Here is a 16,258-nt window from a genome sequence, read left to right as displayed (position 1 = left end):
ACAACTGCAACGTTTCCCTCTGCACCTGAGGGTCAGGGAGACCAGTGAAGGGGTCTCGTCCAAAGAGATCAGAATTCACTCCATTACTAAATGAGTCAGCTGCAACGTTAACATCAGGTGGGAAAAACTGAGGTTGGATCCTAGCGGTCCCCAGGTGGGCTGTGAACTGAACATCTGGTACGCCCTTTGACAGGATTGTGTGTGTAATCCAGCCAGAGAGGGGGCCTGGATCAATGGAACCTGTTGGAGCTGAATATGTGTCAGACATGACCTGCCATTACCTATAGGGTGTGGTCTTATCACCATTCCCTGTATTCTTCTACCTGACTGAATGGTGTAAATGCCAACATATATTATTCATCTCGGCTTCTATTTGTTCAATTATCCAAGATAATAACCATTGATAGTTTGTCCTCTTCATCTTGTAGCTTGGGAATATGCTATCTAAGACTTAGACTGTTGGTTAGTTCGGACCTTATAATGTATTGGGAGGGACAAACCTTGAACTTACCCTCAATTCCAGAGGAAGCGATGAAATGAGAAGAGTTCCAGCAAGGTTGGACACCCAACCCTAGTCAAATCTCAAATGCCCTCTGCCTAAGCATATTAGAAAAAAACACCCTCTTTCAGGGAAAGAAACAGCAATTATCCTTGTAAGATGGCAATGCAATTTGTGTTCTGAGAATTCTATTTGCAGATGAGATCAGATCTTCAACAGAGCCAACATGAAGAAAGCCCTGCCTAAATACCATCAGCACATAGACTTCTTCACACGTGGAGACCAGACCCTCGACCGCTGTTATACAGCATTCCCGGGACAGTTACAAACCACTCCACCGTCCTGCTTTTGGAAAGGCTGACCACTCCTCCATTCTTCTCCTCCCCGCATATAGGCAAAAGCTGAAACAGGTCAGACCTGTTGCGAGGACAGTCCATCAATGGAGTGACGAGAGTGTGGCTACTCTCCAGGACTGTTTTGACACCACTGACAGGCTGATGTTTCGGGAGGCAGCAGATGGGGACACAAACCATTGTGGGTCACTGAAAATGACGAGTCAGCCTACCGAGAGGAGGTTGATACCCTGACAACATGGTGTCAGGAAAATAGCCTCTCTCTCAACATCAGCAAGACTAAAGAGATGATTGTGGACTATAGGAGACGGCAGGAGGAAGAGCATGCACCCCTATACATCAACAGATCCGTTGTGGAAAAGGTCAGCTGTTTCAGGTTCCTCGGGGTGAACATCAGATCTCACCTGGTCTGCTCACACGGACAAGGTGGTAAAAGCGGCCCGGAAACGCCTCTTCTTCCTGAGGAGACTGAAGAAGTTTGGTATGGAATCAGTCATACTCACTAACTTTTACAGATGTACTATAGACAGCATCCTGACTAGTTGCATCACAGTGTGGTATGGGAGCTGCACAGCCAAGGACCGTAAGGTCCTACGCAGTGTGGTCAGGTCTGCGGAGTTCATCATCGTCAGGGAGCTCCCAGCCCTGCAGGACATCTTCCACACACACGATGCCTCAGGAAAGCTGGCAGGATCCTTAAAGACTGCTACCATCCGTCCTTTAGACTTTTTTCCCCGTTGCCTTCTGGCAGGTGCTACCGAAGTATTTAGTCTCGCACCCGTAGATTGGAGAGCAGTTTCTTTCCAAGAGCCATCAGGCTTTTGAATGGACAATGATACAGTCTCGCCACTTTACATGTTACAGTTTCATCTACTGTTTGCACCACCAGTAATATTGCACTACCTGATACCAGGCACACTTGATTTGTATTTAGGTTAGTATAGGTTTATTAGGTTAGTATAGGTTACTATATGTGTATTATATGTTTAGCAGATTGTATTGTATATTTATTTTGTATATTTAATAGATTTATTATATGTTTATTATATGTGTAATTTATGTTCAGAGTACTTATATGTTATGTTATGTTATTTTATGTTATGCTATAGTAGGTTGTTGTGCGGTGTCTTGTCTTAAGAATTTCAGTGCCCAGTCTGACTCAGTGTTGTTCTGTGCATCTGACAAATAAAATACTTGAATACTTGAATACTTGAATAGATGTTTTCTTTCCCTCAACTATGTTTGAAAGATTAATTATTTTTGTCAGTGGATGATGTAGTAACATGCAAGTTTACTCAATTGATTTAAATAACTTTGTCACAATTCCCATTATTTGTCTATAGTTCTATTGTTTAACTTTACATTTCTTGAATGTTTACTTGCCAAAAAAATTGAAATACAAGTTTACTTGATGATATCCTTTCTGGACTTTTATTTTCACTATTTGCAACCCGGAAGTAAAACGCGTGTATTTTTTCTTCACAAAAGTCACCCTTAGAAATGGCTTCACCTTATAATATGACGCAAACGAGAGGTGTAGTTGGGCATGGAAGATGGCGAGTGTGGAAACCGCTGCGGAACATGAACGAATTTTACGGGAGATTGAAAGTACTGACACTAATTGTATTGGACCCACTCTACGGTAAGACGTGCTGAAGAATGTGGGTATGGCAGTTAATGCGCGACGTTACCTTTGCTTGTCATTCAGATGTATTTTAAGTAATCTGTTTGAAAAGGGTGTCTCCTCGATTACCGAAACTTCCCAGACTTTCAAAGAGTCTTCATCGAACTTGTGGATAGCTGATTCACCACAGTGGCTTCACAGAACGCAGAAAGAATACATTGTTAGTATCTCCTGGAAGACGTTCGAAATTCATTGACATTCTGGTCACTTTGTACAGAGATTCAGCGGAACAGAGATTCAGCGGAACGCTGTTGATAGGCTATGACTAGTCTTGTCAGAAGTAGTTAAATCTATTCAACTTTTAACGACGTTATTTTACGAAGAGATTGTGAAGGCTATTCGTGCTTCTTATGATTCACACCCAACGCGTACACATCGAAAAGAAAAGGCATACGTTTTCAGCTAGTTTTCTGTGAACCAAACAGTTTGTAATTGTCACCAACAGAGACAGAACAGCTTGGGTTGCTCTCATGGTGTGATGGTAAAACAAATGAACAACAACACACGATACATTTCTCTCAGAACGAGCATCCAGCTGTCAAAATTGTCATGTCACATTTAACTATTTCTTTCAAATACCAACACCTCGAGAACTGATTAGCCTGGATTCCTGGGGAAGTTCGCCCTCTGAACTTACACTTTAAAATATTACGTTTTAAACAGGAAGGCATTTTTTTTTAGTTATGATTCGTGCCACACAACTTGTTTTAAAAATCGCCTTTCATTGTACAGTGGGACTTATTTGTAATAATACATTGCTAAGTGTTTTGACAAAGCCAATGTGCAATTTCACAAACTAAAATGTTCTTTAAATGGAGAGATCCACAAAAAAACCTACTCTGGTTATTATTGTATAGGCCTACGCTATAGTGTTATGGCTTCCCGACATCACACAGCATCCTCTCTTTCTCAGAGCCGTGAGAGAATGTTGCCTTTTAATCAATAATGACTGTCTTTAGTCTAGATGGCTTACATTGGTCCATCAACTTGTATTTCCACAAGTGCCTGTTCCCTCTTTGCAGGCTGTGCCATTTTTAACCGTTTATCTGAGGTGCACCATGGGCACAACCCATTTGAATGCTAGACTGATAACTCTAATTGGGATGGTCTGTCCTGCAGCCTACCTCATTATGGATCCCCTGGTATGTGACGGAGAACCAGATACGTGTGATGGGTAGGCTACAGGGTTTAAAGAGGGAAAATACATTGCCGTGACATTGGTGGGACATTCACCAGGCTAGCCCTATGTGTGTTTGTGTGTGTGTGTTTGTGTGTATATGGGGAGTTACAATAGGACTGTGTGTGTTAGTTGACAGTATGTGTCTGTCTATGTCACTTGGTTCTGAATAAATATTCAGTGACACAATGTGTGGCAGTGTGGCAAAGCATTGTTTGTGTCTGTGTGTGCGTGTGTGTGTGCATCTGTGTGTGCGCATGTGTGTGTGTGTGTGTGTGTGCATGTGCACAGACAGGCTCTGCACTCATAGACCCAGCCCAGTGAGTGAGTCAGTCCTCCCAGTCCTTCCAGTGGTCTTTCATAAACAGTCCGGGTCTGAGTCAAAGTGCCCATACTTACACACGGACGAGAACAAACAGAGGGCTATTTTTATCTGCTTTCTGATGATGCCAGGATGTCTTCAGCAAGGATGTGAAGGTGTGTGTGTGTGTGTGTGTGTGTGTGTGTGTGTGTGTGTGTGTGTGTGTGTGTGTGTGTGTGTGTGTGTGTGTGTGTGTGTGTGTGTGTGTGTGTGTGTGTGTGTGTGTGTGTGTGTGTGTGTGTGTGTGTGTGTGTGTGTGTGTGTATCTACTAGCTCTAAGATAATTTGTTTTGAGTGTCTGTTGGGTCAGACATTTAGAAATTGTAGTTAGAAAATAGGAGCTGAATTGGTATCAGTGTTGAATGTGTTTTTGCTGGTAAGTGTTTGAGTGTATTTATGCTTGTGTATGTTTCCCACACTTCGCATATATACTAAGCATATACGTAGGTTTTGATCTTTGATCAGCATGTTTCAGAAAGTGCTGACAATGTTTGGGACAGTTGTCTGCCATAGTCCTTCACTGTCCTAGATCAACGAACATAGCATGCAAGCACAAATCAATGGCCTAATTAGACAGAGGCAGTTAACAGCTTTGTTCTAGTTGTGCCATACATTCTGGGTCTATATTCTAAGCTATATCTGGTGGCAATGGCAGATCGACCCTGTAAATGAGTGTGTCTCAAGTTTTTCTCGTGCTAGTCTTTTGGATCCGCTTTTATAACTTCAGGGTGCATCCCCTATCTATCTATATGGCAGTCGCATCCCAGTCCTTTAGCACCAGGTTCTGTGTGGCTTAACTGACTTCATGTGTCCAGGACCAAGAGTACCATAATAGCACTGGTGTCTGGTGAGCCATCTCTCTCTGTGTGTCCTGGGAGTTCACTGTCACACACACACACACACACACTCACACTCACACTCACACACACACACACACACACACACAAACAAATAAGAGTCAGAGGGCAGATCAACAAGAAGTGTGTTTCAGTGTGCAGTTCAATAGCATTCCATTGGTAAGAAACACACAAGATTTGAGACTGGATGCCTCTCTCTCAGATTGAGATTACTAGGAGTTGCCCAGCTATATGGGAGTGGTTTGTTTACTCTAATGTCCTTCATGACGTTGGTCTCTCCAGTTCGGTGGTGAAGGCAAACATTAAGTACTTAATGCAAGATATGCACCAGCAACACGACAGTGGTGAGGAACGAGAGAATGTTATTTGTCATGTGCTGTGACACAGATTTAGAAGGGTATGTCAGTGTTGTGTTGCACGATAATTGTGCAAGCATTACTAAGAAATGAAGTATCCCTTCTCAGGAAGCACTACAGTCTTGACATGCTGGAACAGTCTGGACTTGTTCCACACTCAGCTTAGGGTGGGGTGGACTAGGAGGTTCTAGCTCTTGTCTCCTGCACAATCTTGGACGGTAAAACACCGTAAGCTTAGAGAAGGCAGTCAATTACCCTATCTACTCTAGGGCTAGCCAGATACCGCTGACCCAAGATTGGGTTTTGGAACTCGTATTGGAAATCTTTCAATTTTTTTTTTGTTTCATCGCCCATATCTCACTTCACAGAGCCTGTGCTATTCCAACAGCTCCCTGACTGACTGACTGATGGAACTCTTCTCTTTTCCAAATGAATAGTACTAGACCTGTGCACTTCATATTATTGCTAAATCAGGGTTTTTTGTGTAAAGGAAGGTGGTCACACTTCTGGCAAAATTGGGAACCACTTGCTTATTTTGTGGTGCATATAGGTTTAATGGTAGATTGCCCAGCCTTTTTCAGAATCCTGCAATGTCAAAGTTATCGGCTGCAGTTTTAAATGATTTGTCTTTCAGGTTAGCCTGGCCAGGCCCATCCCACATTCATTGCACTGGTGATCTGAAATTATACAATGCAGTACAAATATACATTTATCCAAAGTATATTTAAAGGAAATTGGGTGATGGCTCATGCTATGAATACTGATATAAAATTATAATTGCTTATAAATGCCTTAACCATCATGGCTGTTAAGTGTTTGCCTCAGTTTAGTTTTTTCACTGATTTTTGGTTGACAATATAATATACTTAGACTTCACCAATTCACATGAAACTTGCCGTGATTGTAGCTTCACATGGCTGATGTGGAATATAAGGTTTGTGTCCCTAGGTGGGCATGCCCCTTCATGCTAGTGCCCCCTGAAGTTGGGTAGGCTCAAAGCACTTTTGGGCAATAACTTGACAACTGTTTTGCCCAAAACTATGACATTTTTATTGCTAGTTGGCCTCTAAGGAGCCGCTTGACCGGTGGCTAGTTGGTCTCTAAGGAGCCCCATGACCGGTGGGTAGTTGGCCTCTAAGGAGCCCCATGACCGGTGGGTAGTTGGCCTCTAAGGAGCCCCATGACCGGTGGGTAGTTGGCCTCTAAGGAGCCCCATGACCGGTGGCTAGTTGGCCTCTAGGAGCCGCATGACCGGTGGCTAGTTGGCCTCTAAGAGCTGCATGACCGGTGGCGGCTCCTAGCAGAAGTCAGGCTTCCTCAGAATTAAATGATTTGAGTCATGAAAGTCTCTGTAACAATACACATATCAAATATACCTCATGAAACATTTCACAATATTATATATCAATTTATCTTGTACACATTATGTTTTTACTATCACTCTGAGGACAGGAAAGCTTCTCATTTTTAGTAGGCTTGCATGTAAATGAATGCTGCTGAGGGGAGGCCAAACTAGGTTTAGGCCCATTTGGCCTCCTCACAATTTATTTGAAGAAAAAGTCATCTTTGAGTTTTGTACAACGCTGGACTGTGAAAGAAAAAAATGCCTTGTGGGTTAGTAGAGGATGGCCAGAAATGTTTGGCTTCCATGAGGGAATCCAATCTGGTGTTGTCTTCACTCCAGTCAGAATAGATATACAGTCACGCCAAGAATGTAATGGATCTGTCTTTTAATTGTGATGCTTAGTTGCCAACGATCTTTTAGGCTAGGCTACAACTAAACTGATTTTGCTCTGCTAGCCTAACGTTTGAATTCAATTAAATTCAGTTTTATTTACATAGCGCAAAAACAATAACATTGTCTCGATGCTTTACAGAGCCCAGAACCTGAACCCCCACGAGCAAACACAAAGGTGACAGGGGCAAGGGAAAACTCCCTCTTAAAGCAGCAATAAGGAGTTCTGTTCCAAAACTAGCATGCTAACTACCTAAAAGGCATGCAAAAACCTTGCAAACACCACCAACAGCCCAGTTGACACTGATAGAAGCCAACACACTAACTGGTGTCTTTTGGCAGTATAGCTGGCAATGTCATGCTTGTGGAAGCTTTTCTTTAATTTTTGCAAGGTGTTCCAGCCAGGAAACACAGAACTACATGTGCATATCCTGGATGGCTAGTGGGAAAGACACAGGTGTTTATCTGTCCTTCACATGACCATATGCTATCAAAATGAATTTGAGGAGGTACCAAAACTATATACCTCAAAAAGTTTCAACAGGAAGAAACCTTGAGCAGAACCTCGGTTCAAAAAGGAGGGTGGACAGGTAGAGTCAGAAAGCATGAAATGGACTAGATCAATACAGTCAAGTCAAGTGATTGTTGAAGAATATTGTGTGCTGTGATCGGTTAAGCAAGCCTGCCTTGATTGATTGGTTGTGAAAGGTCAGGCAGGGTCAGTGGCAAGGCATGCTGGGCCAGGAGCAAGAGGAACAGACACAGCTACTGCCTGTTAGTCTTGTGAATCTTGTATGATGGGCTATACAGGCGTCTTTTTTAACTTTGTCCAATAATGTGCTATTTATTGGCAATTCAAATACATTAATAAAGCATCATGTGTTAATGTGGTGTGACACCTGTAGGCAATCTACTGGTATTAAATATGTCATGTTAGCACAGGGTGGCTGGACTGAGAGTTACCTCTTGCTGTACGCACTGTGCACACCCTGGAGTTCGAGTTACCTCTTGCTGTACGCACTGTGCACACCCGGGAGTTCGAGTGCCCAGGAGGCGTTCGTGCCCAGGGGCCCCTGATTTCCTAATCCGTCCATGCTCATTCTCTCACTTAGTGCGGTGTCAAATTACGCACCGCCATGTGGTATGTTAAGTGAAAATAATCCAGTTGGATGTTATCTGTATGTTTTATATTGAAATGTTATCTTTACTGTGGTGGCGTAATTGAACTGCAATATACTGTTATCTTTGAAGCGATCACATTCCAACAACAGTTTTCTTTACCTTATTTTACTTCCCCCTATATGTTCCTGTATCGACACATGCACCTGAACCCCTACCCTGATTTGCTTGTTGAGCTGAGATGTTTGAGTTGATGGTCTTGCCGCATGGGCTTGGTGTAGGCTGCGGTTGTCCGGCGATGCTCTTTACTGTTACGTGAAGCAGGCAACACTGGGTTGTCATTGGAGAGATTGTAGGTTACACGTTGGGCAAAAGTAGGTTTATGTTTCAATAAAAGTTCCGTATTGAGTGCTGATGGATATCGATAGCCTTAATCTAGTGGCTCAGTGTTCTTGATGCTTAGTGTTCTTGATGCTTAGTGTTCTTGATGCTTGGCTGTGGTCTCCATTGCAGTGTTATGTCTTGTGATGTTTGCGTGATAGCTTAAATAGACTAGTTCCTAGGGAACAGGGGGGGGAAGTGGAGAAGTCAGGGACTGTGACATCAACATTGAAACAAGGTTGTTTTTTCCCCCCAACAACAGGGAGTGGTTGATAAAAATTTACTGCCATCCAGGGGAGGGAAGTGCCTCCCTCTGTCCACCTCTCCGCTCTCTTCTCGTCCACTGCTGAGGAAGTCCGTAGACTGTTAACGTGGTCTTGGCCCTGTTATCACAAAGCCAAGATCATGGAGGGCTGGAAGATAAGCGATGATAGGGATGTTAAACGGAAATGCTCAAGATTAATAAAGAGCAAGAACATGTCACAGGCACCGTTTGTCCGACTTGTTACACCACCAGCATAACGACCCCAGGACCCCACTCCCTTTCCCTTATGGCCTGGCTGGGAACCAGCAGCCAAGACCTTCCCTGGCCTTGGAAACGCCACACGCAATCAAGAGCAATTAACCTGCAAACAATGAACAACTTGATAAGGAAGTCCCTTGCTGTTCCTAGTCCTTACACTCTAGCCATTCCTGGAGAGGCAGGGATGAACATTACGGGTGGGGTCACGAGGTCGCGGCGAGCAGGACAAATTCTTCCGCTTCAAACAAACAATCGGGGGGAGAGCCATCAGGTAGAGGTGGGGAAACTACAGCTTGAGACTAGTGCTCAGTTCATTTTTGGCTTTTCCTACACACTGTTTGTTTAATAATGTTGTTGCAGCCGAAACCATTAATCAGGGGGGGGGGGGGGGGGGGGGGGGGGGGGGGACTGAGTCTGTTTCAACATTATGACATCAGCGAAGGAGAGAATGAATTAAGTTATGGAAAACAGCCAGGAACAGATCCAGTCAGGCCCTCTCTCTCTTTAAGATGCAGAATTTGAGATTTTGAATGACTGTTATGGTAGCGCTGTCAGTGTTTTGCTTCTTATTATGCTTGCCTGAGACTTGGTCTATGCTGACTATCAAAGAGTTTCAGTTCTTTGACAGGAATCCCCATTTGTGTTGTCTGTCTCTGTGCCCAGCACTTTTGAGGTTTGTGGTTGGTCCTCAGAGTGGCCATGTCCAAAGCCGCCATTAATGGGAAGATTCATTTCAGTAGAAATGTTTCTATTAAGGTGAAAGAAATGAATAGAAATTCCAAACCTAATGTTAATCATTTCTTTCCTACTTCCTTTGCAAGTTGTGTCAAAAGCTAGCACAGTACATTTGAACGAATATCTCAGCTCCTGTCCCCATGGCCTTTGCCTGATCAGCCCAGTCCTTACAGCGTTCATTTGTTTCACTGACTAACTGTAGACCCATTGTAATCCCAGAGATTCTGCTTTTAAACAAAGAAAGGAAAAAGCTCAGGTACCATAGCTTTTTAAATATGTAGAGGTTATGTAGTGTTGTTAGAATGTGATCGGACCGAGACTATGAATGGACATGTGGATATTTAAACCATTCAGTAGTATACAGAGAGATTTCATTTCTAAGACGGTGCCTCCTTAAGTAGGTCTGTTTGGCCTTGTGGATCTTTAAACCATTCAGTAGTATACACACAGATTTCATTCCTAAGACGGTGCCTCCTTAAGTAGGTCTGTTTGGCCTTGTGGATCTTTAAACCATTCAGTAGTATACACACAGATTTCATTCCTAAGACGGTGCCTCCTTAAGTAGGTCTGTTTGGCCTTGTGGATCTTTAAACCATTCAGTAGTATACACACAGATTTCATTCCTAAGACGGTGCCTCCTTAAGTAGGTCTGTTTGGCCATGTGGATCTTTAAACCATTCAGTAGTATACAGAGAGATTTCATTCCTGAGACGGTGCCTCCTTAAGTAGGTCTGTTTGGCCATGTGGATCTTTAAACCATTCAGTAGTATACAGAGAGATTTCATTCCTGAGACGGTGCCTCCTTAAGTAGGTCTGTTTGGCCATGTGGATCTTTAAACCATTCAGTAGTATACACACAGATTTCATTCCTAAGACGGTGCCTCCTTAAGTAGGTCTGTTTGGCCATGTGGATCTTTAAACCATTCAGTAGTATACACACAGATTTCATTCCTAAGACGGTGCCTCCTTAAGTAGGTCTGTTTGGCCATGTGGATATTTAAACCATTCAGTAGTATACGCAGAGATTTCATTCCGAAGACGGTGCCTCCTTAAGTAGGTCTGTTTGGCCATGTGGATCTTTAAACCATTCAGTAGTATACAGAGAGATTTCATTCCTAAGACGGTGCCTCCTTAAGTAGGTCTGTTTGGCCATGTGGATCTTTAAACCATTCAGTAGTATACAGAGAGATTTCATTTCTAAGACGGTGCCTCCTTAAGTAGGTCTGTTTGGCCATGTGGATATTTAAACCATTCAGTAGTATACGCAGAGATTTCATTCCGAAGACGGTGCCTCCTTAAGTAGGTCTGTTTGGCCATGTGGATATTTAAACCATTCAGTAGTATACAGAGAGATTTCATTCCGAAGACGGTGCCTCCTTAAGTAGGTCTGTTTGGCCATGTGGATCTTTAAACCATTCAATAGTATACAGAGAGATTTCATTCCTAAGACGGTGCCTCCTTAAGTAGGTCTGTTTGGCCATGTGGATATTTAAACCATTCAGTAGTATACGCAGAGATTTCATTCCTAAGACGGTGCCTCCTTAAGTAGGTCTGTTTGGCCATGTGGATATTTAAACCATTCAGTAGTATACGCAGAGATTTCATTCCTAAGACGGTGCCTCCTTAAGTAGGTCTGTTTGGCCATGTGGATATTTAAACCATTCAGTAGTATACACACAGATTTCATTCCTAAGACGGTGCCTCCTTAAGTAGGTCTGTTTGGCCTTGTGGATCTTTAAACCATTCAGTAGTATACGCAGAGATTTCATTCCTGAGACGGTGCCTCCTTAAGTAGGTCTGTTTGGCCATGTGGATCTTTAAACCATTCAGTAGTATAAGCACAGATTTCATTTCTAAGACGGTGCCTCCTTAAGTAGGTCTGTTTGGCCGTGTGCAGGAGGGGCTGCTGGGTGCAGCAAGATCTCCTCCCTGCTGAGTCAGAGAACTTGCAGCCCGCAGAGTGTGTGTGACGCACAGGTCCAACTTAGCAGGGGGTGGAGGGTTACTTATGACTTTTCTCTCTCTCTCACTCACACACTCTCTCTCTCTCTCTCTCTCTCTCTCTCTCTCTCTCTCTGATCTCCGTGCAGCTCTGTGGGGCAATCCTCTGTGGAGGATAGGGTCTCTGTAAGTCTGTCCTCTTACAGGAGAACTGATCTCCGTGCAGCTCTGTGGGGCAATCCTCTGTGGAGGATAGGGTCTCTTACAGGAGAACTGATCTCCGTGCAGCTCTGTGGGGCAATCCTCTGTGGAAGATAGGGTCTCTGTAAGTCTGTCCTCTTACAGGAGAACTGATCTCAGTGCAGCTCTGTGGGGCAATCCTCTGTGGAAGATAGGGTCTCTAAGTCTGTCCTCTTACAGGAGAACACTGTGTCCCGTACATGCCAGGAGCTGGTGTTGCTGAAATCTGTGCTGAGTGATTTGAAGAACACTGAAGAACACTAAAGAGCACTGAAGTCAGACGCTGTGGATGGCTGAAACCAGTCCATTTGGTCCCAGTCCATTATTCTCTGGACTAGACCACACAGTGTGTTGTATTACCTCCTTTCTCTCCTGCCTGTCTGTGTTCTGAAAATGGAATAGGAGATTTTGGATGTGATGTTCCCAATCTTCTCTGAGACCTCACATGTGACCGATGCACAAACATCTTGTTGACAGATGTGCTCATTCTGTTTTTGCACAGCTCACACCTTATTATGCTATGAATGGCCCTTCCATGCTGTCATCTTTGCTTTCTCTGATGTAGACTATGGTCTCCTAGTTCTTCGCTAGTTTCCCCCAAGTTCCCTCCCTTTAAAGAACCCAGGCCAATTCTTAGGCTATTTTCGATTCAGGGCAAATTTCTGTTGGAATTTTGTTTGTTTCAAGCACTATGTCTGTCTGTAAACAACTCTCAACTTAGCCTTTAATTTTAATCTTTAATTATCTTCAGAGACATCAACTGGCTTTTTGTTATGCCCCCTGACAGCCCTGTTCCTCAAATATCCTCACTTCTAAAGTTATGCCTCAAATAGGTCGGTCACATTGCGATGACTCTGTTATATGGCATTTATCTAGCTAATTTTAAAGCAACATTATGCAGTAATTTGCCACTTTTTGAGGTATGTTTTTTGTAGGCAACTCGTTTTAGTTAACTTCAAATACATTTTGATGGTATATGGTCGTGTGTTACACCTACAAACGTAATATCTGTTTGCAGGATGTTACGTTTGTGGGAAGGTAAAATGTCTTTATTACATCGAATCTAATAAATCACTAATATAGTGCAATTCTACCTGTTATATCAGTTGTAAGAGTATGTTTGTTACAAATTCACTTTTTAATGACATTTCCTGACCATGTAATCCCTTTAAAAATATGAAAGTATGTTGTCGCAAACCTTCACATCTAATGAAATTGGCTCAAAATATAATCCTTAGAATTCATTTAGGATTGTTAGATTGACTGAGTGTAGTATGTCCAGGTTATAATTAAGGGCCAGGCAGCAAAGGAGGCAGGTTTCAAATGTTTTGTCAGACAAACATTCTGCGTCTTAGCCAGAATTGAAGTGCATGTCTGAATTCATGGTGTGTCTAATAATCCTACTGAGAGTTTCCTCTGACATGTGTTGGCATCGTGTCTTCACTAGCCTAACTGGTATTGGGAGTTCATCCCCATTAGGGCTGGGGTGTCTGGCTTCAGGCAGACTGGACAAGCTACCACCTGCATAAGGGCGTTAAGCCTGACCAGCACTGGATGGGTCAGCGGTATCAGATTCTCTTAGAGTAGAGCAAAACTCCTTACCTCTGCTTTAAGCATCTTTGTATTGAAGCTGCTGTGTCTATACTTTCCTCCCCATTGCCCTCTCTTCTCTCTTCTCTGAGGAATGTGAACATTCCCCCCTATCGCATCACTTTCTCTCAGTGCTTGAGGATGCCTGGCACGGTGACCTGGTGTCCCACTGATATGCTTAAGCCCCTGTATGTTTCAGCAAGCAGTCAGACATGCATCTTCCTGTGGATCATCTGTTTCCATCATGTATAGTTTCCTTTGTCAAGGATGAAGCTGACATTCCTAACACGGTCTCAAACTGAGAGTGCAAGACCAAAGCTCATATTTCATGAAAGTACAAACTTGAGGAATGTGTTGAATCTCCCATATGCAAATGCTAACATATTTCACCAAGAAGTGTGTTTTTAGTTTGTGTTCTTGAACAAAAGCCAATGCCATTGCTTTCAAAGCTATGACTATGTCTAGTTTCAGTGGCTAGTGTTGTGCTCTGGACTTGGTCTTTGAGAGCGCTGTGAGGTTAACTAACCAGTGTTGTGCTCTGGACTTGGTCTTTGAGAGCGGCGTGAGGTCAACTAACCAGTGTTGTGCTCTGGACTTGGCCTCATTCACTCTGAGCAGCAGGGGGTGTTGGGCCGCGGCTCAATGTTTAGTGAGCGCCTCACGCCGCGGTCATTTCCTGATCATGTTACTGCAACTCCCTCCCGCACGCTAAATAGGGAAGCCAACGGGAGGCCTCTGGCGTCTGGCCCTAACATTTAACATCGATACACCACCATCTTTTTTTCATTTGAACCTTATTGTAGATACTGTGGAAGACTACCGTGACCGTGGAGGACAGTGAATGAGACTAATGGGTGGATGAATTTTAATTTAAGAAAGGTTATGCTGACCTTTTTTAGATCGTTTTTCTGACCAGCTAGATTCCACCAGCTCTGCTTCTGCTTTTCCACTGAAGTGCGAGATGTGATCTCATACTGGCGGTTGGAGGGAGTGAGGCCTTCTGGGTAGAGGAGGTTGATAGGAGCTGGAATGCTGCATGACTAGCTGGTGCTCTAACACACTAACACAGTTACATTTCCTCATTCATACTCATTCAGAAAAAATGTGAAGCCAGCCTTAATGGCGACGTTGACGTGTGAAGGAGATTTTTTTTGTCTATGCATGAGGCAGATCTTATCATTTGTGTCTGTCCTGTGTGGATGCACAAATCAGAGTTTTTCTTAAACAAACAAGGAAGATGATTTCGTACAGAGGTTGTTTTTCACAAGCGTGTGAGCATAAGAGCATTCTCCTTCTCTGTTTATTTGACTGACTAAACAAAATCTATAGTGTTAGCTTTATAGTGTCAGCCAATCCAGGACACATTAGGCTAATGGGTATAGAAACGTCCTCAATGGCAGCTCTGGCTTTGTTTTAAAGATTAGATACAAGGCTGAGTGCAAATGCATGATGGGAGAGTTGTGTGAGCAAAGAGCGCAGGACACGCTTGCATGTTTCTGCTTGAAGTCCATTAGGGCTAAATATTATTGGAGAAAGTGTACCTAACCTTATCTCTCTCAATATTGGAGACAGAGAAACAGGGAGGCAGGGGCTGAACAAAGAAGAAGGAGTGGAGAGGTTATGTGTCAGCAGAACTGAACTGGAGGGTTTGTGGATGTGTGATCTTAAACCAGTCTCCTCAAGCCCCAGTGTCTCCTCAAGCCACAGTGTCACATTACCTCCATCCCTCATCTGTCTGTCTGTCTGCCTGCCTGTCTGTCTGCCTGATTGTCTGTTTGTGTCTGTCTGTATCTGTCTGTCTGCCTGATTGTCTGTTTGTGTCTGTATCTGTCTGTCTGTATCTGTATCTGTGTCTGTCTGTCTGTCTGTCTGTTTGTGTCTGTCTGTATCTGTCTGTCTGCCTGATTGTCTGTTTGTGTCTGTATCTGTCTGTCTGCCTGATTATCTGTCTGTATGTCTGTCTGTGTCTGCCTGCCTGATTGTCTGTCTGTCTGTCTGTCTGTCTCTGTCTGTATCTGTCGGTCTGTCTGTATCTGTCTGTCTGTCTGTCGGTCTGTCTGTCGGTCTGTCTGTCAGTCCACCCCTTCTCCTTTCTTGTCCATCACTTTAGAGCACCAACTGTATTGGAGTTGGGGGTGGGCTGCTGCACCAAAGAATCTATGCTAAGAAGTCCAATGCTCAACAGAGGAAGTATTTAGGCTGAGAGGCCCCAGTCCCCCCCCTCACAAAAGAACACATATTTGTCAGGATGAAGTGGAGCCGTGAACAGCCCTTTACTCTCAGTTGTGGAACAGTTCAGCGCCTCGAGACAATTTTATTGTTTTGGCACTATATAAATACAATTGAATAGAATTGAGAAAATGAAAAGCAGAGGATGATGTGGAGGGGAGCGACTTTGAGTCCACATCAAGCCCTCTTCTGTTGGGCTAAATTTGTTTTGCTGACAGGGCTGATCCCCACAGAGTCTTCACAGCTGCAAGACTCTTGGACGAGGGACGAGGGACGAGATGTGTGCACAGATCATTTTCAGGGAGGGCTGAGAAGGTTGTAACCTCTGGAGAAGGATCCAGGTCTGGGTTGCATTAGGAGATAAAGAGTGGAGTGGTCTAAGAGGGGATAAGAACTTCATAACAGAATTGGTGATGCACACAAGTGTGTGTGTGTGTAGGAGTTGGGAAATGGCAGATTTACTGTCTTAAAAGCATTA

The 16,258-nt window shown here is 43.6% G+C and overlaps 1 protein-coding gene across 4 annotated transcripts in view; it reads left to right on the top strand.

Moving 5' to 3' along the window:
• The first annotated feature begins 2,335 nt into the window (after nucleotides 1-2,335).
• Nucleotides 2,336-16,258, top strand: part of exoc6b (exocyst complex component 6B) — an 89,684-nt gene continuing 75,761 nt past the window's right edge. For 2 of the 4 annotated variants that reach the window (XM_012822215.3, XM_012822214.3), the window contains exon 1: nucleotides 2,337-2,494. In XM_012822215.3, the coding sequence (XP_012677669.2) occupies nucleotides 2,406-2,494 (89 nt within the window). In that variant the 5' untranslated portion in view covers nucleotides 2,337-2,405. Of the gene's footprint in view, nucleotides 2,495-16,258 lie in introns of all 4 variants that reach the window. The other 2 variants (XM_012822213.3, XM_012822216.3) reach the window with 2 other exon arrangements.

This window comes from Clupea harengus, chromosome 18 (assembly GCF_900700415.2).
Source record: "Clupea harengus chromosome 18, Ch_v2.0.2, whole genome shotgun sequence".
NCBI lineage: Eukaryota > Metazoa > Chordata > Actinopteri > Clupeiformes > Clupeidae > Clupea > Clupea harengus.
The sequence above is the reverse complement of the archived record's forward strand: the minus strand, read 5'-3'. Positions and strand labels throughout refer to the sequence as shown.